The sequence below is a fragment of the Harpegnathos saltator genome, unplaced genomic scaffold (genome assembly GCF_003227715.2).
Source record: "Harpegnathos saltator strain DR-91 unplaced genomic scaffold, Hsal_v8.6 scaffold139, whole genome shotgun sequence".
NCBI classification, from domain to species: Eukaryota; Metazoa; Arthropoda; class Insecta; order Hymenoptera; family Formicidae; genus Harpegnathos; species Harpegnathos saltator.
Genome location: NW_020229916.1, coordinates 1405001 through 1428359, shown reverse-complemented (window position 1 = coordinate 1428359; position 23359 = coordinate 1405001). Strand labels below are relative to the sequence as shown.

General features: G+C 46.5%; 3 protein-coding genes across 3 annotated transcripts in view; 1 reads left to right on the top strand and 2 right to left on the bottom strand.

Moving 5' to 3' along the window:
* Positions 1-23359, bottom strand: part of trol (terribly reduced optic lobes) — a 256374-nt gene that overhangs the window by 10202 nt on the left and 222813 nt on the right. The window contains exons 19-49 of the mRNA XM_025308098.1: positions 22979-23089; positions 22490-22618; positions 21947-22222; positions 20684-20749; positions 20362-20376; positions 18748-18975; positions 18247-18384; positions 17886-18134; positions 16047-16920; positions 15617-15741; positions 15334-15511; positions 14537-14747; positions 13983-14123; positions 12169-12462; positions 11890-12092; positions 11321-11546; positions 10318-10685; positions 9454-9736; positions 8627-9062; positions 7214-7350; positions 6939-7119; positions 6386-6415; positions 6042-6314; positions 5328-5882; positions 4489-4909; positions 3971-4205; positions 3605-3890; positions 3226-3486; positions 2691-2957; positions 1719-1877; positions 385-654 (exon numbers count right to left, since the gene is read on the bottom strand). Of these exons, the coding sequence (XP_025163883.1) occupies positions 385-654; positions 1719-1877; positions 2691-2957; positions 3226-3486; positions 3605-3890; positions 3971-4205; positions 4489-4909; positions 5328-5882; positions 6042-6314; positions 6386-6415; positions 6939-7119; positions 7214-7350; positions 8627-9062; positions 9454-9736; positions 10318-10685; positions 11321-11546; positions 11890-12092; positions 12169-12462; positions 13983-14123; positions 14537-14747; positions 15334-15511; positions 15617-15741; positions 16047-16920; positions 17886-18134; positions 18247-18384; positions 18748-18975; positions 20362-20376; positions 20684-20749; positions 21947-22222; positions 22490-22618; positions 22979-23089 (7626 nt within the window). The remainder of the gene's footprint in view (positions 1-384; positions 655-1718; positions 1878-2690; positions 2958-3225; positions 3487-3604; positions 3891-3970; positions 4206-4488; positions 4910-5327; positions 5883-6041; positions 6315-6385; positions 6416-6938; positions 7120-7213; positions 7351-8626; positions 9063-9453; positions 9737-10317; positions 10686-11320; positions 11547-11889; positions 12093-12168; positions 12463-13982; positions 14124-14536; positions 14748-15333; positions 15512-15616; positions 15742-16046; positions 16921-17885; positions 18135-18246; positions 18385-18747; positions 18976-20361; positions 20377-20683; positions 20750-21946; positions 22223-22489; positions 22619-22978; positions 23090-23359) is intronic.
* Positions 7360-8618, bottom strand: LOC112590723 (uncharacterized). The gene has a single exon (XM_025308101.1). It carries the CDS (start codon positions 8246-8248, stop codon positions 7826-7828), a length of 423 nt encoding a protein of 140 aa, XP_025163886.1. The 5' UTR covers positions 8249-8618; the 3' UTR covers positions 7360-7825.
* The window catches only part of LOC112590724 (uncharacterized), a 58936-nt gene continuing 58621 nt past the window's right edge, over positions 23045-23359 (top strand). Inside the window, exon 1 of the mRNA XM_025308103.1 lies at positions 23045-23127. Coding sequence (XP_025163888.1) covers positions 23047-23127 — 81 coding nt within the window. The 5' untranslated portion in view covers positions 23045-23046. The remainder of the gene's footprint in view (positions 23128-23359) is intronic.

Here is a 23359-nt window from a genome sequence, read left to right as displayed (position 1 = left end):
GATGTACGTAACAGATAACAGATTAAATACTTCATTGTTATTATTATTCGTTTGCTGAATATGAATTGATTAAATCGCATCGATATCCTCTATGATGAAAATCAAGTATAAAAAGTGCTATTTAAATATAATTTTAAAAAGTACGCTTTATTAAAAAAAATCTAGATAAAAGGAATCAACATGAGGTGATCTGTGCTGATTCAACTATTTTCGAAAGAGAATCCAAAGCCAGCATTCTGAACTCTCTCTTATCTATATAAAAATGGCTTATAAGCTTTCTGCTACAAGCCAATCTCCTTTAGAGTCGCAAGTCTCTGCCTCAGGCTTCTCCGTTTTTTTTATACAAATCTTTCTTTCAGAGCAGTTGTGTCTACGGACGCTTACCATGGACGATTAGATTCAAGTCCTTTTCGAATGTACCCTCCGGCGTGTCCACGACGCACCTGTAGGGTCCGCTATCGTCGACAGCCACGTTAGTTAGTCTCAGAACGTTGCCGTATATTTGCGCGTTGGTCGGCAGGCGCGTATGATTCGGCCTCGACCAGTGATAGCGTGGATTGCGCGTTCCAGTGCAAGTGCAGTGTATATCGACTGTATCGCCGATGTTGATCGGGTCTTGAGACACCTCGACGCTTACTAACGGCGAGGCGACAGCTAGAAATCGAATGTTTCGTGTCAGTCGCGCGCTATGACGGTACTTGTCGAATTAGCGAAGGAAAATGTATGTCCTATTATGCGCGCACGGATCGCGCCACGCCAACATCGCGTGTGCATTAGGGACAAGAGATGCTGAGACAGTTTCTACCGATTTTCACAGAATGAATCGCGGGGGAATTGCTTCCATACGTACGTCGCACTCGCATCTTCACGCGATGCTACTTAGATTATTTAGATACACTCGAGATTCCGAAAGTAACAAAACCGAACGAATATATGAGGTTGCGGAGATCTTGCGTAAAGTTCATATTTGCTGGCAATATTAGCACGTGAAAGTTGCAAAGAGAATACTATACTCTGGAGCTACTCTGGAATTACATTTCAGCGAGAAGTATTCGGAACACATGCGCAGAGAACGGTGTCGGATTTGCAAAGACATTAAACGACGTCTGAAGAAGATGTATAGGTGTTCATTTTTGTCGAATATCTTACGCTAACAAGAATGGGATACGTATTTTGTGGACAATATTAGCATTGTTTATAAAAATATAGCCTTCTAGCAAATATTTTTACGAAATTACAATCTCCGAGATTTAAGAGAAATGTAAAAAAATGTGAAGATCTTTATAACACAAATAAGAATTTATAAAATTCCTAATACGAAAGAGATTATTTATTATTATTTAAATATACATATTATATTAAATAAATAATAATTCTCCAATAAGAATAAGATATACGGAGATTTCTCTAAGAAGAAAGATACTTCTATTTGGGGAAATGCGCAAAACTTCAGCATCTTCTCAGCCAAAAATGACTAACTGTCTAACGAAACACATTTCGTCGCGACTTTAAGCATTTCTGGCTGGGTTAGCTGGGTTTCACCGCTCCTCATCATCTGGTTTTTTATTTATCTTGTCTCACATTCGAGTTTTAACTCTCCGCTCGTATCCCTTCCTTGGTAGGCTCATACAAAAAAATAAAGCGAAAATATAAAGGACAGTTTACTACAAGTAGAGACACTACGGGACGTCACACGACACATATATCTCAAAACAAACCGCGTCGTCTCTGAAGAAATTGGCGGTATCGCAAGTTGCGGCAGAAGCGTTCGTCAGTACCGTCGCTGCACTGAACATAGCCGTCGCAAAAGTATTCCTTCGGAATGCATTGTAGGCTTCTGCATTCATACTCCCAGTGCCTGCACTGCGATCGGTACACTGGCATGCAATCCGCAAGCAAATTAACTACTAAATCATAACGCGAGCTTTGTAAAAGAGACCTAAATTTGTAAAGACTTTTGTGGAGCCACGTTCGCTGTGATCTCGTTATTAACTGCCTGGACAACGCAAACGTCCGGACAACATGCGGCCCGAAGGAAGGGCCGTCTTCCTGACGTTATATTTTCACATTTGCGTTGTACGGCGTTGTAATCCGTTGACGCGCGATAGTTAGTGATGTGACAAGCCAAGTGACGCGTTAGATTAGTGTAAATCAAGTAGGAAGTTCAAGGTCCAAGGTAAATAAAGTGATTGCGTTTTTAGCGTTGCACGTACTCTTACTCATCTGTCTCGGCCGAGACACCGATCGGTAATAGAATTTCGTGGCAATTTTCCTTGCTGTTTTCTCTCATTTCTTCTTTTGTTCTAAGCGTGGGTTTAACGCGGCACGAGTCGGTTGCGCTCCAAAGCGGCGAGTCATGTCACCTTCGGGTTGTTGTGTGATCTAAAGTTTAGATCGGCAAAGTCGCGGGGGAACGGCGCAAACAAAATATCTCGTGAAGAAGCAGAGTTCGTGGCTGAACTCCCTCGGGATCACGAAGTACTCGGAGCCACTCGTGGCACTGTCTCTCACGTGGACCGCCGGTATCCCGAAAGAGTTAAGCGCGAGATCAGGACTTCGTAACAGGCGTAAACATCGTGAATTCAGCGTGAAATGTACGTGTCGCAATCTTCAGTGGGATGCATTCTGATAAGCGAGGTCTAATGAGATGATGCGCAGAAACGAAGAGCGGGAAACGTGGCGCAACTTACGCGAGACGTTGAAATTAATATAATCGCTCGATACGCCGCGGCTGGTTTGCGCCTGGCAGATGTATCGTCCGCTGTCTTCGGGCTTCACCTGCATCAGCTCCAGGTAGTCCTCCCCGATTCGCGCGGTGATCGGCAGGGCCTGTCCGTCGCGGCTCCAGTGGATCGTCGCGCGTTCTCGCACGTCGCAACGTAAACGCACCGAGCTGCCGGCGTACGTCGTCACGTCTCTGTGTTCCGCGCGAATCCTCGTGTCGTCGTAAGAATGCTCTGCGAATTAAGCGACAAGTCGCTTTACAACTCGAGCTTTCTTTCCCGAGCGGTTCTTTAATACCCAACCCGAGTGTGTTAAGCGGTGTTAAAAAATTGACTTTGATTCAAGTCAGGACGCTATTTCTTGCGGCCAACGATTGTCTTGCGGCAGCCGAAAATAATCCGTCTTCAGCGATCGTTTAGTTTAGTGAAGCGCTCCGCACTTGAAAAGTTAGTTCCGACGCTGTAAACGTCGAATAGTCTAACTGGGGCGTCGTCTACTAACCGTTGACTGAAACTTCAGCCACCGCTTCCGCCGTTCCCGCTCCGTTCGTTGCTTTGCACACGTATTTGCCGGCGTCGGAGTAGGTAATACCGTGGAACTGCAGGACACCGTTGTGGTGCGTTACCGAGTACGGTAACGGTCGTCCTATGGCCTCCCACTCGATACGCAGAGGCTCATCGCCCGTGGCGGTGCAAACGATGGACGGGTTCTCGCCGGGTCCCACTGTCTGACGCGTGGGATTTAGTTCAATCCTCGGTGGAGCTGGAAGAGGTGAAAGAGTCGAACGGAATAGAGGTGGTAACGCTCCAAAGTACACATTAGAAAACACATTAATGTTCCATCAGTGATCTTCCAGCTCTCGCTGGCACGCGTTACTCACATATAATTTCGAGATGAGACTTTGCTCTGAAGAGCACCGCGCCAGCAGGATCCAAGCCCAGGCAGATGTATTCTCCAGCTGCGGTCCTGTCGACGGTCGGGATGCTCAGTACTCCGTTGTGTACGGTGCTACCTTCCGGCAAGGAGCGGTGATCGCTTCTCTTCCAGTCCAAGTAGATGTGGTCTCCGTCGGGCCCGAACACCTGGCAACGCATCTCCACTTTGCCGCCGTTCGGGATTCTCAGGTAGTCTTCGGGAATTAAGACTCCTTGTTGGTTCGGGTCTCTCTGTAAATCGCGTTTCTCGATGAGGTTGCGCCATCGAAGGTTGAGATAGTCGAAGGAAATTCAGTCGAAGGAATACACACGTGATCAGGGCGAGGTTGTCGGTCGTCGGGAGGACACGGAATGTCGCCTCTGTCGCCGGTACAGGGTTGGTTGTCCACGTCGTTGTCGTCCTCGATGCGAATCTGAATGCGTTCTTCGGCAATTCCCACGGCGTTCGTGGCTTGGCAGGTGTAGGACCCTTCGTCGTCGGGTGACACGGAGAATATCTCGTACACGGCGCTCAACGGGGTGGCCGCTGTTCTGCTGTATGTGTCACTGTAAATCACACGACAGGGTCGTTCGGTCATTGAAATCATATACTGAGTGTTTGAAATAAAAGAATACACCTGGATAAAATTCGTAAATAGCAGATGTTAAAAAATAATTGTTTAGGTTAGTCGCACTAGCGATCGGGACTATTCTTTCATACAAGTCGTCTTGATGAAAATGGCACACAAGAATTTTCAGCGGATCATTTCTTCGCTTTTCACATCACAATCAAGTTCACGTGAAGAAAGTACCAGGAGTCTTAATTAAAAATATCGAGAGGTCAACTCACTACACGGTCATGCCGTTCACGTGCTTGCTCCAAGCTACGTTGGGCTGCGGGTGTCCGCTCGCACTGCACATCAGACGGACCCGACCTCCGCGTTTCACCTGCAGAATGCCGTGTCTCGGGGTGATAGTGATCACAGGCATGGACTGCACCTCGATGTGCGCGATCACCGACGTCGAGCCGACTTCGTTCGACGCGGCGCAAATGTAGGCGCCGCCGTCGTTCGCCGTGATGTTCGACAGTCTGAGCAGTCCGCCAGGGAGTTGTTCGATATTGGAGGCGAACGGCCGGCTGTCTTGGCGAGACCAGTGCAGCTCGGGCACTGGGAACCCGGCCTTCGCGCGACATTGAAGATCGGCGGAGCCGCCGAGGATGACGGTTTGGACGTCTTGAGGGTACAGCTCCAGGACCGGGGCTTCGCGGGCTGTAACATTAACGAATAATCGTTTGTGCTATATTTCACAATGAATGATGTTTCAGTTAATATTCAGAAATTATCGATAGGGATGCTATTTTCAAGGACAAGTAGAAGGCATGCGGCATTCTTGACTATCGCGACACTTCGCGCGATTTTTCTTCCATCGGTGCCATCTTCTGAAGGTCTTCCGAAGGACTATCTTAAAAATTACTTGAGTTTTTGCGGACATTTGTGTGCCCTGTAATTCGCGTTATACTATATACATAGCGCTATTTTTCTACGACAATATCTAGATACGCTAAAGAGAAATATCAAAAATTTACTCGAGGAATAGCGCCGTGTAGATAAATAATAGGTGTGAATTCCGCGACGCCTTATATATAATATATAATTTTTCCCCTAAGGGGAGCTATTGTGAACTTACGCGCAACTTCGATGATGGCACTGGCTTCGTAACTGCCCGCGGCGCTGCTAACTCGGCAGATGTATACTCCCCGATCAGAGACCTGAGCGTTCACGATCCTCAGCGTGTCGTCCACTTGCTGCACGCGCGGGCTCATCGTTTCCGTGTACTTGCTCCATTTCACGTGTACTCCTGACTCTCCGCTGGTGATGCATCGCACCTCGGCCACCGTGCCCTGAGACACAACCTGTCGTTCGGGTTTCACCTTGATTGTCGGAGGATCTCTACGAGGTACTATCACTATCTTGGCGGTGGTGCTCGTTTCCGTCCCGCGGAGGTCCGTCGATGTGCACACGTAGATGCCGGAATCGCTTGGGTTGGGGTTGACGATGGTCAAGATTCCGTCACGTTGACTAGCGGAACTGGGCAACGGGAGTCCGCCGGATCTTGTCCAGGTGATGTTCGCACGCTGAGACGGCGTGCAGATCAGTCTCACAGCGTCCCCGCTGGTCCCGGACCACTCGGACGGAGTTACCGTCGGCGGTAGAGTTTGGAGCGGTGGCTTGTCGGGGTTGTCTGTAATACGAAGTGTGTACAAGTCGTATTCATAGCTGTTGTTCGAATTAGGATTTGTTCTTTTTCGTGTGTTAAACAACAATTATGACATGTGATTTTTGTGCGAAGCGTCTTGATGTTTGGCAATGTCTGACAAACACGCCGATATTTCGGTCGTACCTTGAACGTACAAAACGGTCGTCTTCTCGTCCGTGCCGACGTTGTTCCTCGCGATGCACTTGTACTCGGCTGCGTCGCTCTTCGACGCGGCCGGTAGGCTCCAGACGCCGTTGTAGAAAGTCGCCTCCGGGCTCATGGTGCCGTGAACTCGCACCCAGTCCAGTTGCGGCGGTGGATTACCTGTAGCCTCGCAGCGGAACTCCACCGGTCTGCCTTCTTGCACTTGCTGATAGTGCGGAGTTATCACAGCCGTGGGTGCTACCGGATTGGCCCCTTAAATAACGTGAACACGGAGTTATGATTTGTTTCACCCACGCGGCTCGCGACGCGGTTATGATTTGTACCTGGTATCTCCAGCAGGTATTTCGGGAAGGCTGCGTTAACAATGCGTAAATAATTAAAAAGGGACAGGTTTATCCGTATACTTTTCAACTTATTTCTTTGCAACTTACGGTAGCACTCAAATAATATCACACGGAAAAAAATGTTCGGTCAAACGAACCAATTTTCCGGTGAAATGTGAACGATTCAGAAATTCCGATTGAAGAGACTTTTAGAATTTTGTTTGGATTATCCAGAAATATCTTGATAATTTAGATTAAATTCTGCTAATTTCAGTCAGAATTTCTGTATTGTTCATATTTCATCAGAAAGTTGGCTCACTCGACCAGACATTTTTCTCAGATTGATCAAGAAAGTATTTTTCGCTGAAGATCATCATTACTCAAAGGAAAGAAAATAGACCGAGTTGACAGTTAGAATGACATTTTTCTTTCTTTTCGAGAACACGCGATGAAACGACAATCATCTTATATATAGCACTTATAGGCCAGGTATATGTATCATATGTTCATTTGGCATGTAGTATAAATTCAATTAATCATGTTTGTACTGTACCTCCGACAGTCAGGGTGACTTTCTTGATCGCGATATTTATTCCATCGCTCACTTGACAGACGTATATGCCGCTGTCAGACACTTTCACGTCCCTAATGACCAACAGTCCGTTTGCATCGTCGACGCTCCTTCCGGGTGGCAATTGGCCGCCTTCTTTCTCCCATCTGATGCGCACCAATTCCTATTTACAATGACAGCAAACGAAAGTATAACGAATGATAAAATCACATCTATTAGGGGCATCATATAACATAAAATAGACTTGGGAAGCTTACGCTATCTTGAGATCTGCCGGTGCAATGATATCTGACGATGTTTCCTGTCTGAACGATCTGGAATTCCGGTTCCTGCACGTAAACTATGATCCTCGCCGGAGGTATCGGGCCTGGTGTGGTAGTCGACGTTTCTCCAACTACGAGGGAAACGGCAGTTGGCAAAGTTTGGTTTGTAAAGCGAGTAGAATATTCTCGTGTGCTCTGACCGCAGCGGACGGTACGATTAGGACGTGATGAGAGATCGTACACGAAGACGACAGATGGATTTTGTTGGATTCTACGATACGATAAGAGCATCATGGACGATACTTTCCTCGGGGAAATCACAATCACCTTCACATTGGACGACACATCATGACAATGATGATTATGCCAGAAACAATTACTAATTTACGGATTAATTACCATGGGATACATATCTCGGTGTAAATCGGTGTGCGCAGGACACCCTATGGACATGGAGTACCACGCACCAAGAGAAAGCCAAGCCTTCCCGTCGATAAATGCCGATTCTGAGAGAAACTACAAGACTACAAAAAACTACACAACGAGGACCGTGACCCAAGGAGGACGTACTTCCTTCACCAGGCTTGTTCTAACGATGACCTAATGTTAACGTGACGACAAGACGACAGACAGAGTTCTCCCTCGCCATGAGTCACCGATGGACGGACAAGAAGAAGCTCTCTCGCTATGGCGGTTCGTCAAACCTGGCGTAGCCGATGTCACGATCTTGACCAACTCTCTTGATTCTTTGTCGTGGTGCCACTTCATGATGTGGCACTCCACGTTGCAAGCGGTGCGCTCCACGTGGACGAACCAGGTGCGGAAAGCCCCCTTCTCCGTCTTCATTATGGGACCGGGTTGTTCGCTCCACGCAGTAATGGGGAGTTCGTCAAGCGACGACAATTTAAAATAGATGTGAAAGTCGTCTGGGAAGTCATAGTTGCACGTAAATTGGATCGTGGACTGCGTCTTGACCTCGACGTTCATGGGCATTAAGCTTACCATCAGCTCACCTGACCAACGTGTCATTGCCGATTATTGTCTCTAGATAGGCTCGAAACTTTTCTTTACTACGAGATAAAGGCAATCCTGGAAGGATCTCGCTTGTGCTCACGGGAACGTGTTCCAACTTGTTGAGGTGTATGTTACAGAGGATGATTCACGAGGCTCGACCATTTGAATTATTTCGCTTGCTGACGAAGCGATGAAATCTGTCTAACGTCTCGGCTAACCCGATCCCCGGAGGAATCGAGTTGAGGATGAGCGTGAAACACGCTGTTTATCGCTATTTATCGCGATCTCGCGAAGACCCTCCTCGTCTTTTCGAGCAGAAATAATTCCGAGCGATCGAGTTTCGCGTTTGGCTTTACACATAACACGTGAAACGTGACACGCGTTATTCCTTACCCATCTCTTGGCAGTATAGTCCTGTGTAGCCCGGCAAGCAGTGACACTTGACCTGACCGGATCTGCTGATCTCGCAGCTCTCCTCGTTCTTGTTGCACGGGCAAGGATTGCAAGCGCCCAGGTAACTGACGGATCGGTCGTTGGTGTCCCTGTAGTAACCGCGCGCGCAGGTCTCGCAGGAGCTTCCTAAGTAGCCAGTCGGGCAACGGCAGGCTTCGATCTGGGTCGCTCGTCGGTTTCCAGTGAGATTCTCCACGGCTGTGTCCATGCTGATGTCACTGATGTATGTCGCGGTCATTCGCTCGCTGTGAGACGCGCGGACCAAAATAGCCTCCAAATTGGACAGCACGATCATGAGGTCCGTTCTTGAAGCGCTACGCGGTCCTTCGGTCGTCAGGCGCCTCCACTCGTTTTCTTTCAGCGGGACAGTGTAGGTCTGCGAAGGGAATAGATATGTATTAGCTGTTGTACTCTTTGCTCTAGACATCGGGCTCTTCAAGTATTCGCGAAATTAGAGATTATTTAGCAATTATTTTCTACGTTGAGACAGCAGAAATACCTGAAAAATAAGGCAAACTTATTCAGTGGGTGTTGATAACATATTTATTTAAATTGGAATTTTTTTTATTTTAGTAGAATAAACAATTGCTTTCATGAAAAGCTGAGTAGCATAAAAAGATGCAAATGTTTTCGTTTGAAGAACATTTTTCTCGGTGTAAAAATATTTTATTAATATAAACGGTTTATTAATATAAATAAATATGTCACTAATACCCATCGAGTATATTTGTTTTGCTTTTTAAATATTTCTCTCTCAATGTACGTACCATCGGGATGTCGGGTTGGATCTCTGTCGGATTCGTCCAGAACAACGTGATGCCGTTGCCGATTAGCAGAATGTCTTGGTCCTTGTAACTCTTAGCTTCAGGGTACGCGGTGATATGCTGCGTCAGGGTGAGGTTTCCGCCGTAACTCTTCACTTTGTTGCCCGTGAAGACGCTCGGCAACGACCAGAAGAGTCTGCGGTTTCTGCTGTCCGGATAACGATAGCCGATCTCGTTCATTGCCACGTTCAACTCGAAGCCGTCTGCGATCACGTCACGTCGGGTTCTGAGTGGAAAAAGAAAATTCGTGTCAGATTCAGAGTTTTTCAGTTTTGCCCGTTTTATGAATTTGTGACTTCACGACATCAAAAAATAAACCAACATAAGCACATACATATATGCGATTCTCGTACTACTTATGCTTATATTGATTTTTATATCGAAATTCGAAAATTACTAAAATTAGTTTTAATAAAATATTTACGACAATGGTAAGTTAGAAAAATTGGAAGTCAAACGCGTCGAACGCGAGCGTTACGATTCATTGCAAACTTCCCAAGGTAAAAATGGCAAAACATGTTTCAGTCTATCGCATCAGAGACCCTCTTCAGTTAATTCAGATGTTAACAAGGATTCGTCGAGTTTTTGTAAATATTTAATCTAATTGAAGAAGGCTTACATCAGGCCGAGGCGTTTATTAAGATTCGATTTTGAAGGAATCTTTGAAAAAATGACGACGCTTGCCTAACAATGTTCGGCTTCCCCGGTGTCAAGTTTGTTTGTTTTTTTTTTCCAAGCCAGATTTCTCTTCTCTCATAATAAAAAGGATCAAAGGACGTTATTTTGCAAGGGCGCGTGTACACTTACGAGTCCGTGAGAGTGAAGCCGTGACGCGAGTCGTACACCCACATCGGTATTTGCTGTATATACAACGTGCTCTCGTGACATTGATCAGTTACCCCGCTGCAGTAACACTCGATGCATCCATCAATATTCTCAGCACGTAATCCATATGTCGACGGGCGGCACCGATTGCATTCCGGGCCCTCGACGTTCCTTTTGCACTCGCATCGGCCGTCGACGCACGATCTGCTGCGCGAGCCGGCCTCGTTGCATCTGCATCCCGGCTGGGATGTCTGGCTCGTGCAATCACTCGGGGTGCCTCGAGTGGCGTCTCCTTCGTATCCCGGCTCGCATACCTCGCAGGACTCGCCGGTGGTATGATGCGCGCAGTTCTGTCAACATGAAACATTCCGCTTTCATACGCTTCAACCAAACCGTCTCACACGCGTCTTATCTTTGTACTTTACAACATGAAAAGATTATGTTGCACTCTCCTTCAATGACGATTTGATCAAGGTGTTGTTTTTGTTTTATTAGTTATATTTGTGCACGCGAAATATATAGAATGGAGCGGAGTCTTGAAAAAGTCTTCAAATTTGGTGGAAAAAAATAATGGAAATCTTGACGATACTTTATAAGATCTTTTTACAACGATATTTCATAGAATTTTGTATGATTTCATAAAATTTTCAAGATAATACCGAAATTAGCAGGATTCTCCGATTTAACCTTTCTTTAACCGTGTTTGAGTTTTTTTTCGGTCTGAGTGTCCTTGAAATATTCCAGATACCAGTCAACGCTACTGTTCTCGCAGCATTCACTAATTACTGTGTATTGGAAATGTCAAAATATTAAAGATGAAAGTCATCAGATCTATACTGACAATATACGTACTTTAATATCACGAGAAATTTCGAAGGATCTTCGGGTTGTGTGGAAAAAAATCCGAATATACAGTGAGATGACCGAGATATTTTGTGTTGAAATTGTGTTGAAATTGCTAGTCGAGCTCGTTTTCGTCGCTTACCTCGCAAGTGCCAGTCTCAGGGTCGCATTGATTCGAATGACCGTTGCATTGGCACGGCTCGCAGATGCCCAAGTAGAGGCCTTCGAAGGCCCGCGTGTAACCAACGTCGCAATCTTCGCATGAAAGTCCTCTGTAGCCGGCGGGACAAGTGCACTCCTCGACTTCGACCGCGCGCTCCTTACCCGTGTTGTATTTCTCGGCGGTGTCCAACGAAACGAAGGAAAGCCTGAGAAAGTACCAGTTTGGCCAGTACCAATAAATTTGTACATTCGCTTCTCGAATTTTTCGCGCGTTTCTGAGAAATTTGCGAGACGCGTGCATATCGCGTCAATTTTATTTATTTAATGCTTCTTTCGGCAATGTGTCCAAAGATACGAAGAGAAACCTTAGACAAATATACGTTGTGCCTTGATTAGCAATTTTGGTTTCTGATGCGAATGGATTTTTTCGAGAAGTTTGAGAGGCAAACATGCCGGTATCTCGCGTCAATGTTCTTCATCAAAGGCAACTGCTAAAAATGCTGCGAGTTCAATGTACAGTGCAATCGGCGATATATACAAAGTACTTACGCGGCCTCGTCGGTGTGCGTCGTGTAAGTGGCTTTGATTCTGATAGCTCGTACGTCCGCCAAGGCCATCAGAAGATGTTCCCTGTCCGCTTGCGTTCCGTCGTTGCGTTGCCAATATTGCTCGAGCAACGGCACGGTGAACGATTGCTGGAAGTTGGGCTCGGGGGACTCGCGGGAGTAGTAGAGCAAGTTGATGTCGTTAGCCTGTGTATGCACACAGTCGCGTTATTACATCTTTATCGCCAAGCAGAACGATCATGACTCGCGAATTTGCACTCACGCTGATGAGTTCAACGTCCGCGGCGTTGTTCCTTGAACTCTGACCGCCCGGTGAAGGCACGTATCGGACGGTGTATTTGAGGTTGCCGCCGTAAGATGTGATTTGATCGCCCAAGAAAATGCTGGGCAACTGCCAGTAGTAGACGTCGTTATTGCCTCGATTGGGAAAATCGCTGTAAGTGATTTCCCGGCTGATGGTGTCCAAACGAATACCATCGATGATCGCTGGTGCGTCCATGCTCTTCGACTCGATCAGGGAGAAGTCACGGAGCGAATTGGTGAACGATACACGAATCTGCAACCAGTGCCAGTGATCGATCGTAGTCCCATTTTCATATTTACGCGAGACATCTTTAGATTTAGCAAAGATCTTTAGCTGTGAGACACACGATTTTCGTGAAAAGCGCAGAATAAAGCGACCAATCGGCCGCCCGATCGTGGTAATTAGAATTTTTAAACAAAAGTTTGAGAAATACGCGATAAGAAAGTCAATAGAGAAGAAATAAAGGCGAATAAGAGCCAAAGTTTGGTCATCTGACACCAGTCCATAATAAAGTTCAAAGAAATTTCAATGCATTTACGTGTTTGATATCATAAACGTCGAAATTGAAATTTCAAACGGCAGCCTGAGAAGAAAATAAAATCTCGTTTAGGTGAAGAGATCTTGCCCTTCACATATATTATAAAAATCATCCGAGTGACAAACAAAAGCTTGGCTCTTAGCTCGTTGTTTAACAAAAGAATTATTAATGGAAAGAGTTTTATAAATAGAGCGTCGTTTTCCGACACCATGTATATTTGAGAAGCAAATATGTGATGTGTGTTATAAACAAATATTCAGCACACAACGGGGTTTACTGTACTGTACTGTACTGTACTGTTTTGATTTCTTCGATCAAACACGCTATCGATCGATCGGTGTGTACACTGCATACATTAAAAAATAGGTAGTGTAGGGAGTTTATGAAAACCCGATATGTATATGTAAAACAGTACGTAATACACACGAGGGAAGGGCGAAGCCTCAAACTAAACTGACCTTACCCAACCCGTTGTAGCAACCCTATATGAATGAGAAAGGTTGGGTTGGGTTAGTTTAGTTAGTGAGGGGTTGAACGAGGGAGAACGCAGCTCCCTGCGCAAATACATCTACTATTTTTATGTATTCATCGGATTTTTTATAAAGAACTTTTATACGTACAAAGTATCGGAAAATTATAAAAATGTCGGTATACGTTTAATTATATATGAATTGGTTTTTTGTGAAAAAGAATCGCGTAAATATTACGCAATTGAAACAATTATTTATATTTATGGCAGCCGGTGATGAAGATGGACGATTAACTGAATGAAATGGAACTATTTTTTCTTTTCCTTTTTAACAGCGTTTTTTCCCGCGTGGATACATTTAATTACATTATATATATGTGAGTATATTTAGAGATAATATTCATATATAATGTCATATTTAATGATATATCATTTATATACAATTATTTATTGTTAATATTTATTAATAATATATAATTGTATGTAAATGATGCGTAATTGTAAACAATTATATATATAATCATATCTGATTTTTATATAATTGTACATATTATTCTTTGCGCGGGGGAACTTATATTTTTTAATATATATAATATTGTGCACCTGGTTGGTTTTAGTCTTTTAAAACGAGAAACGCAGAAAATTGCGCCACCTCTTGTGTCACCTCTGGTATCAAGATGGTTTCTTTCGCGTATAATCGCGTCGAGGCTAAAGCACGTGTCACGCGGAAAATGATAAATGCGAGGTGTAATGTCTCCGGCTCACCTCGTTTCGGTACCAGTTAGACGAGATGCATCTGTTGGTGATGCCCATGCAGAAGCAAGCTATACATCCAAATTGATTTGCCGAGGCCAGATTAAAGGTATTCGCCTTACATTGGTTGCAAGTCAGACCCGTTGCGTATTCCTGAAATGCAAAACGTCGAGGAATAGACGGCGCTCCTCGACATCGCGGCATCGTGGCGTTTGTTCATCGCCGTGCGTCGATTCGCAGGTTCCCAGAGAACGATCGTGTACTTACATTTTTAATGTCAAAAGAATCCACGAGAAATGGATGCGTGAACAATAACAGTAAAAACGTTATGCGTTCTGCTCGAGAAGTCGCGCGCGATTTGTCTCGCCCGGATTTTCCGACGCAGCCGGAAATCCGATGTTTCATTTACGTAAGAAAGATCTCTCCTTCTTTCTCTCTCTCTCTCTCTCTCTTTCTCCTGCCCTCAGAAAAGATCTCGGTCGAGAAAAAGGGCGCGATTTCTAAGAGATACCTCGTACAGAATTGCTCGTATGAAAGCAACAATCGTGCGAGTATCATTATAGTACCTTGCAATGGCACTTCCCAGTGTGCGGATCAGCGTTAGGGCTGAGGCTGCCGTGAGGATCGCATTGCTGAACCGGGACGCACATGTCACCGGGAATAAGGGGATTCCCTTGGTAACCGGTGGCGCATTGCTGGCATCTGCGTCCGACGTAGCCAGCGGGACAGTCGCACGTGGGTTGCCCGTCAGACCCGAGATGACACGTGCGGGCGAACCTGTTTTTCGCGATGGGATTTTTTATCAACGTGTGAACGTGTCCCTACCCAGGACTCGAAGCGTCGTGATTAACGCGACGTTACTAACCCAGACAGCGTAAATGTTCAAAGAGCGTATTAGAGGTGTCTGAAAGGTCCTGGAGAAACGGACCTGAGGTCCGTACCGATTTAATTTTTGCGCGGAACTCGTTTCACGTGAGATGCTCGGTTCAAAATTAGCTTCTTCGCTCGAATTGCACGATGTATCTTTCTTTAATTTAAAAATTTACTTCACGAGCTCTTATTTAAAATTTACTTCACGTGAGATACTCGAATTTAAACTTGGACTTGGTTCTTAATTTTGCAAGTAAATCATATCTTCAACTGTAATTCGATTGAAAAACTGCATTCTCAATTCTAAATTTAAGTGCGGATGTCCCACTTGTGAGACAAGTTTTAAATAACGACTACGTCTAATAATAATGGTAAAAAATATTCTCGAAATGCTTGAAGGACGACATGCTGCTAGTTTTGTACTCTTTGTTCGAACATCTCTAATAAATACTTGAGACATTTACGCTGTCCGGGATGTTTAGCTCGCTCTTACTGGTTCGACGGGTTGGTGAGCGGACAAGGACAGATCTGGCAAGGGATGTTCCTTGAAGGATCGCCGTAGTTTCCCGGAGGACACGGCGGCTCGTCCCTGTAACACTGGCCGAGCCATGGTCCATTTTCGCGCCTCAGATATCCGGGTGCGCAGTGCTCGCACGACAGACCAGTGTAGCCTTGAAGACGATCGCGAGTCAAGTAACGAGCGAAACGTGCGACACATTCCGTTTAGCGAAACGAACGACGAGTACGTTATGCGATCGTCGGACAGTCGTACGTACCGCTGGGACATTGGCACTCCTCCACGTAGGACGCCGATCCCAAGCCGGTATTTCGTACATCAGCGGTGTCCATGACGATGTTGGTGAGACGCACGTCCAGCTGCGGCGAGTCGTCGTACTTTACCCTGAAACACATCGAACGCTGCTGCAGCGACGTCCCACGCGCGGTGAACGTCGCGGTGTCACCGAGACCTTGCGATGTTTATCCTTAACGTTTATTCAGTGCGTCATGGGCAAGAATGTGCGAGAGTTTTGTGAGAAAAGTGACGATTACTTGTACTTTGGGATTATTTAAGGACGGCTGAGAAGAACACGCCTGAACACACTTTCCGGTCGAAAATAGGTAAAAAAAAGTCGCCAATGAGAATCGCAATCGAGTGGTCGCGCCTGTTTCTCCGCGACCACGGCGAGTTCGGCTCGCAAAGCTTACTTGATGAGGATGTTGTCCACATTCGCCAACGTCATCATAATCTCCTCCCTGGAGGCAATGAACTCGCTCCTGCCTTCCTGCCGATACCACTCGCCGTAGAAGAACCTGACGGACTCCTCGGTCTCATAATCCGCCGGTGGCTTTCTACCCTTGTGTATCAGGATATAATTGTTGCCGCTGAGGATGACGTTGGGCGCGTCGTTCGGCGTACCGTTGCCGGTATGGCGGATCGAGTACTTGAGGTAGCCGCCGTAAGACTTGAGTTGGCTGCCATGGTAGTTCTCCGGCAGCGCGAAGTACGGGATGTTGTAGGCGTTCAGGTCGTTGCTGAAGGATTCTAACAGCTGCACGCCGTCTCGGCCGAGCGGCCGGATCTGCGAGATCTGGCTGCTGATGTCGCTGTGGATCTTAATGACCGGCGCAGCCTCGACCGACACGATCTTGTGGCGGTCGAATGGCGGCGGGATGTGATAGGTGAAGAGGTCGGCGCTGCGACACTCGCTGGTCACGCCGAAGCAGAAGCACGAGATGCAGTCTTCAGGGTTCTTCGCCTCGGAGTTGAACTTGCCCTTCGGGCAGATGTTGCCGGGCTCCTTCACCACGACGATGGCGTCCGGCACGGCGAACACGAAGCCGCCGATGTTCAGGGCCTCGCACGAGTACGCACCCTGGTTCTCGGGCTGTATGTCCGGGCACGTGAGAGTGCCGGTTCCGTTGATGGACGTGGTCGTGCACTTGGATGGGATGTGCCCCCAGTTCAGTCGCCAGTTGATCTCGGGGATCGGAACGCCGACCGCCGTGCAGGTGAGGATCAACACGTCGCCCGGCTCGAGGACGACCATCGGCGGTGGCGCTTTCACGATGTAAACGGGAGCTATGCGAGAAAAAGCGATCATGAACGACGCGACGGATTTAGGTTTGATCTGGAAGTCCCGTATTAGAAGTAGGACACACTTTCTGGCTTTTAAACATTTAACCTCTTCGGGGATTCTAAATTTGCCAGAATCGGAGAAAAACAATCTATTTTCCATGTGGCGTGAGCATTCGTTAATCACATGTGAGCAATTCGTTAATCATGAACAAGATTTCTCTTTTCCTGGTGGAATTGTGTGGCAGAAATATCCCCTCGCAATGTTGCTCAACACTCAAACTGTTCGCCGCATCTCATCGACAATCGCTGGAGTTGAAAAGGAAAAATTGAACGTGTTTGAATGTGCATTCGTTTGCGAAGAAAGTTATTTCATTTTCAGGTGACACAAAGTTATTTCATTTTCAGGTGACACAAATTTGACACGTCTATTAGTTGTGTGGCGACATTTCTCTTTTTCTTCTGGAATTGTACGTGGCAAACGTTTATTGTACAGTATTGTTCTCTATATTTTATCTACGATTATATTCGAATGAAAAAAGAAGAATTATATTTAAATGTATACTTGTTTACGAGGAAGTTTACTATTTGACTCTCAAGTGATAAATACTTGACTCTTAATCACGCGATGAATCACTGTTTTTTCTCCTGCAATGGGAGAGCTTAATCTCCGAGAATCGTCCGCAGACGGATGTTCTCACGTTGGATCATTAGTCGCGGCGTTTCGCGCTGCGTGCAAGGAAAGCGTGGAAACCTCAGAAGCCGTACGTGCGTACGGCACGTCCCCGAAGTGATTAAAGCGGGCGCGCACGGACAAAATCAACGACCTCGGCGGAATTCGCCGGAAGACCCGGCGATCTTCGGGCACGGGCGGGAGGCTCGCTGAAAAGTTAGCTCGCGTGAAAGTTCCAACTTTGCCAGACTACGGCGGAGACGCGATGAAATATCGATACTCGGAGTGAGATACTGACAGCAACCGAGCTCGTCGCTGCCGTCCAGGCAGTCCCGCTCCATGTCGCAGTGGTAGCTCTTCGGGATGCACTGCTTGTTGCTGCTGCAAGCGAACTCGCTGTAACGGCAGGCGGATCCCGGAGGAGACGGCGAGCAGCTCTCCTCGTCACTGCCGTCGGCGCAGTCCTTGTCGCCGTCGCAGCGCCACAACTTGCTGACGCACTGCTTATTATTGCAACGGAACTCGTTGGGCTCGCACCCGTGCGGACCTGTCGGCGAGACGATCGTGCGACGTTCGCGTGAGAGTCGGACGATCAAATATGAATATGGTGGCGAAGGGCGGGTTCAGGCGGGGGGGGGGGGACCAGCGTCTATACTCACTGCATCGCATCTCGTCGGACCCGTCGGTGCAGTCGAACTTGCCGTCGCACACGTACGTCTTGGGGATGCAGTCACCATTGCTGCAAGTCGCCTCGTCGTATTGGCACACCTGCGGAGGTCTGGTCACCGGTTGCTCAACTGCGGGAGTTCAGTCCATTTAATTCTTGTCAATCTTCGGCTCGCTGGAGCGAAGCACGTCCGTTGCGCGAGGGACAGCGGCCAATTCATACGCGTTTCTGGGCCACGAGCCCTCAGCGATAAGTTATACCACGCTGATTAACAGAGGAGATTAAGAAACGAAACAGTCGGAAGGGACGTCGAGGTTATCGAGGAAGTCTTTGGGTTTCTTCATGCAGTGACCCTTCCTCGAAGTTTTCTAATGAGGCGAAGACGCGAAATGTCTGCTGCTATGTTCCAGCCGTAAAGAGGAGGGGAGAAGGAGGCAAGAAGAAGAAGAAGAAGAAGAAGAAGAAGAAGAAGAAGAAGAAAGAAAGAACGTACACTTCTCGACCTCGAGGCTGACGCTCAACTGACTGCCCGGGGTCGACGGCGAGTAGCCGACGGCTTCGCAGATGTAGGTTCCGGCGTGGTCGAGTTGGATGTTCGGTATCTCCAGGCGGCCGTTGATGTCTCGGCTGCCGGGCGGCAGAGGAAGACCCTTAGCGCGCATCCAACGTACCCTGGCACGTAGGAGACCCTCGTCGCGGCATTGGAACACGACCTCGCGACCTGGTCGGAGACGGTTTTGCGTGATATAAATTCTCCCTGGTACTCCCGGGGATCGCAGCTCGATCGTTACGGATTGTTACGCTCATGGTACACGGCCGCGCGTGCCGTCAGTAGTAGATGGAGAGTGGTTGGTACGCAGGCACAAGCGCGCTTCTCTCTGTTTCGTCGAGATCGAAGTGACGCTAATGTCGCGCGTTAGTTTGCCTTGTGCAACATTCGGCCGCTTCTCGAACGCGTTAGTCGATGTGCTACTACTTGCATGTAAGTAAAATGAGCGAACGTGCAACGTTCACGAATCAACAAAGATTGTATGCAATTATGTGAAATCGTATATAATTATATATGAATTATATATCATCATATTATATATAGAACCTGTGTATACATTTGGTCTCCAAGTGTATATAATCGTGTGAAATTACATGTCCGTAAAAATAAAGAAATAAAAAAAAATTATACATGTCCGTAAAAGTAAAAAAAGAAAATGCTGTTAAAAAAGGACGCTATTAAATGAAGAAAAGAAGAAACTGCTGCCTCGTCCAATTACGAAAGCAGTTTCTTTAATTACACTTGTAAAATTTTTTTAACATTTTTTGCAAGGTGATCATATACGATAAATGTTTATATTGACTATATGAGCCAAAATTCATATATAATTATATAAAAATTATTTTTTGTCGGAGAGCGACGGAAAAGTAAAGTTCCCCGAGTAGTCTTGTGAGAAAAGTAGCCAAAGAAAGAAAGAGGAAGCTCTCTTTCTTTTTCCGTTAAGCGCAATGAGTGATCGTCAAGATCAAGATTATTAAATATCAAACAGTCACAGAAATTCGCGAATGGTTTTCATTCGTATTTAGACTGTTTACGTTTTAGTTTAGGTTTCAAGTGGAGCTATTTATCCCATGCGTCGTTACGTCTGCATGCGTAGCTTTGAATATATTGTTAAATTGTTAATGGATGTCTGTTATGAAATTATGGTGAAGTTACGTCATTTCACAAAGTGAATACGTGACTCTTCTAAAATTCTGCTGTTGTGACTCGTATGCGTGCAAAAAAAAAAACGGTGCAGTACCGAATCGGCATGGTGCATATTTTATCGTGTAATATTATAATAATCACGAGATTTATCGACGAAGAATCTCCTTCGAGGTAAATTCGAACTCGTCGTATATCCTATCATCTCAATCTCGCTCGCAGAGATACTGAGTTTGACAGTAACCGAAGGAAACTGCGATCATTGCGGCCGGTTTCGACGCCGACGCGCACATGATAAACAAAGTACCTGTCACGTGTACAACATTACGAGTATGTTGCGTATTCAATGATAGACATGAAGATTATTTCAGCTCATAGCATGATTCGCAGCTTATATCTTTTGAAAAGTCTTACCTTGCTTCGCCGGGTCTGGCCAAGGCAAGAAAAAGAAATAACAAACACATGTATTAATGTCATTTTCTCCTCGAGTATGCCAATTTATCTTGTAACTTGTTGCTTATATCGTCATTACTATGTTACGCGACCAGAGTATCATGTATATTTCAGCTACTCCCGATTAACAAAGTCTCTCGACCGTCGAGAAGCTTTAGCTTCTCGTGGAATGAAGTTGGGAGACTTGTAGAACAGTTAAACAGTCGCAACAAATGCGTGCTAAACATCGTCACGAACGAACATTCTGTACGTCATTCGCGAACAAGAGCGATTGGATACTTACTCTCTTTGATCACCTGTTCGCTGGGGTATGTCTTCAGCCTGAGCTCGGACGCTCCATCGGTCGGATCTGCGCACGAATGCAAAGTACAATGAGGGGAGCGATCGTGAAAAGATCGTGATGGGAGCGATTGACGATTAAGGGGATGTCGTGCCGAAAAACTTTACCGACATAATATCCATAGAGTTTTTCTGCAAGATTCACCTATTCATATTGGTTGCGCAGAATTACAAGTGATTTGACGCAATGAGAGTAAAGTGGAAAAAAGAAATGAACTGGGGGATTGGCCAATATGTGACGAAAACTCGCAAAGCTGACATCTCAAGCTATCAATGAACGCAAAGATTTGTCCGCGCAAGAAACTTGTGCAGCTTGTGCTTGTTTCGCTGAGGAACATTTCAAGGAACATTGCTGCAGCGTCACGACTGAATTCCGAAGCTGCAACACAGACGAAAAGTTTGCAAAAAGGTTTTCCCACATATGCGTCACAGATTGGGTTCTTCGCTAAATAACCAAGATAAATAAGTAAAACAGTAAAGGGCAGCGCATATGCGAGATCTATTTACACAGAAAACACCAAAAGAGCAGTGTGATTAGTGCCTTCTATCGGATCGGACAATAGTCCTGCGTTATCGACATTTGTGAAATTCGCCACCCACTTTGGCTGTCATCCCCTTAATAAAGCGTACGCGCGGAGACTCTTAGGCTTAGGTTACGCGCGTCGTCAGTTTTGTTAATTCGGGATCTAATCTACCGCGCGCATCTCGCGTTGCGTTTGCCGTCCGAGGGAAAACGTGGAGTCCTATTTGGAGGCAGAGTTCACACACAACCGTTAGTTCAGTTTAGAAGATATACGCTCCAGAGTACAGAATGCAGTGTGGTACCACACTGCGATGCTCCGGCGAGAGTTCGTTATCACTTTATTATTTATCGCAAAGTAGCGTACTTGTTATCCGTGCGGATTAAAAGTTAGCAGAGGCGGAGAAGCGGATACTCGCGATACGGACGATCGCGAAGTGCGCGGAGGAGCGCGCGCGCCGCCGCCGCCGCATCCTTTCTACGCCGGTGAAATGGTAATGTCCTTTCAGCGTTACATGAAACGTTACGAGAGACGCTACGTTACGGCGGCTATTGCATTACGGGTGTGTATTTACAAGATGTATCGTTGATAAGATGCGTGCGAGAGATGGTGTTATATCGGCGCGTTACAGCCGGGGCGGCCGGCAACCCCCGCGATTCGCGGCTGACTCTCTGTCGGGAACTCACGGCTCTCGTAACTGCAGCCGATCTCGTCGGACATGTCGCGAGGACAGTCGAGCTTTTTGTCGCAACGCTGATGCATCGCTATGCAATGGCCGTCGTTGCACTGCCATTCGTGCGACCGGCACCGGCTGTGATTTCTCTGCGACGCCCGGTAGCCGCAGTCCAATTCGTCGCTATCGTCGTACGGGCAATCGATTCGCCGATCGCACCGCTGATGCCGAGGCACGCAATCGCCGCTCTTGCACCTCCATTCCTCGGCCGTGCAGTCCCGCCGGTGACCTTTGGTCGCGTCGTTAAATGCGTGTCATTAAATGCCTCGTGTGCGTCTCGAGGGCCGAGTCGCTTAAGAGGTAGAATCGCCGGGCTCGTGAAGAAACGGCATAACCGAGCATAACTTTGTACGTCCCGCTCGGTTATCCGCTCGCCCTCGCTCTCGCGGATATCCGCGCCACAACTTCGGGGATTCAGATCGATCGTCGGCCGCGTTTACACGCGAGTCGAGAAACGCACCAGGTCGCGGGTCGTTCTTACGCGATCGCGACTTACCGCAGTTCTCCTCGTCGGAGCCGTCTCTGCACTCTGGAATTCCGTTGCAGAGGGAAGAGTGCGGCACGCACCTTCTGTCCGAGATGCACATGAACTGGCCCGCCGCGCAGTAGCCGGGCGCCGGAGGTTCTGTTTGTGCGGCAGAAATAAAAATGTCAAGCGAGGCGGACGAACGGAAATGCATTGGACGGACCGCGCGCGATTCCGCGCTTTTTTTTTTTTCTTGGATTTTTTTTCGGCGGCTTTATGATGAATTTGAAATGAGATTTTCCTATTTAGTGAATGCGAGTGAAACGAATAGACAAATAAACAATCGTAAATAAGAATAATTGCAGAGTCGTAAATCACACTACCGAAATACTATATTGAGTTGTAATATGTTAAATATTATATATAATATTTAATATAAATATTATAAATATTTTACATAGACATCGCCATCTGCTCGTACTTACTACATGCAGGAATTGTTCTTCCGCAGGTACTCACCGCACTCTTCGGGTTCGTCGGAGCCGTCGGCGCACTCGATGTACCCGTTGCACCTCTGATCGGCGTTGATGCAGTCCCCGTTGGCGCATTGGAACTGGTCCCGCGTGCATCCTAGAACGAGAGTCGATTGTACGTCGACAGGTGGAGCGGTAAGTCGTTTGTCCGTTTAATAACGATAACGATATAGATGAGACACAAAATACATGACATGTAAAGTGTCAACCACGGAGCCATCATATATGTCCGTCATTACAATCTAAACAGTAATCTAACGTTGAGAGAGAGATACATTTATATATATATATATGTGTGTATATATATATATATATATATAATATATATACGAGATGGAAGTAAAAACTGTATGACGTTACCTAGAAA

What these genes read in the sequence shown, in the direction of transcription:
- LOC112590723 (XM_025308101.1), bottom strand. Translation starts at nt 8,248, where the DNA reads ATGACACGTTGGTCAGGTGAGCTGATGGTAAGCTTAATGCCCATGAAC.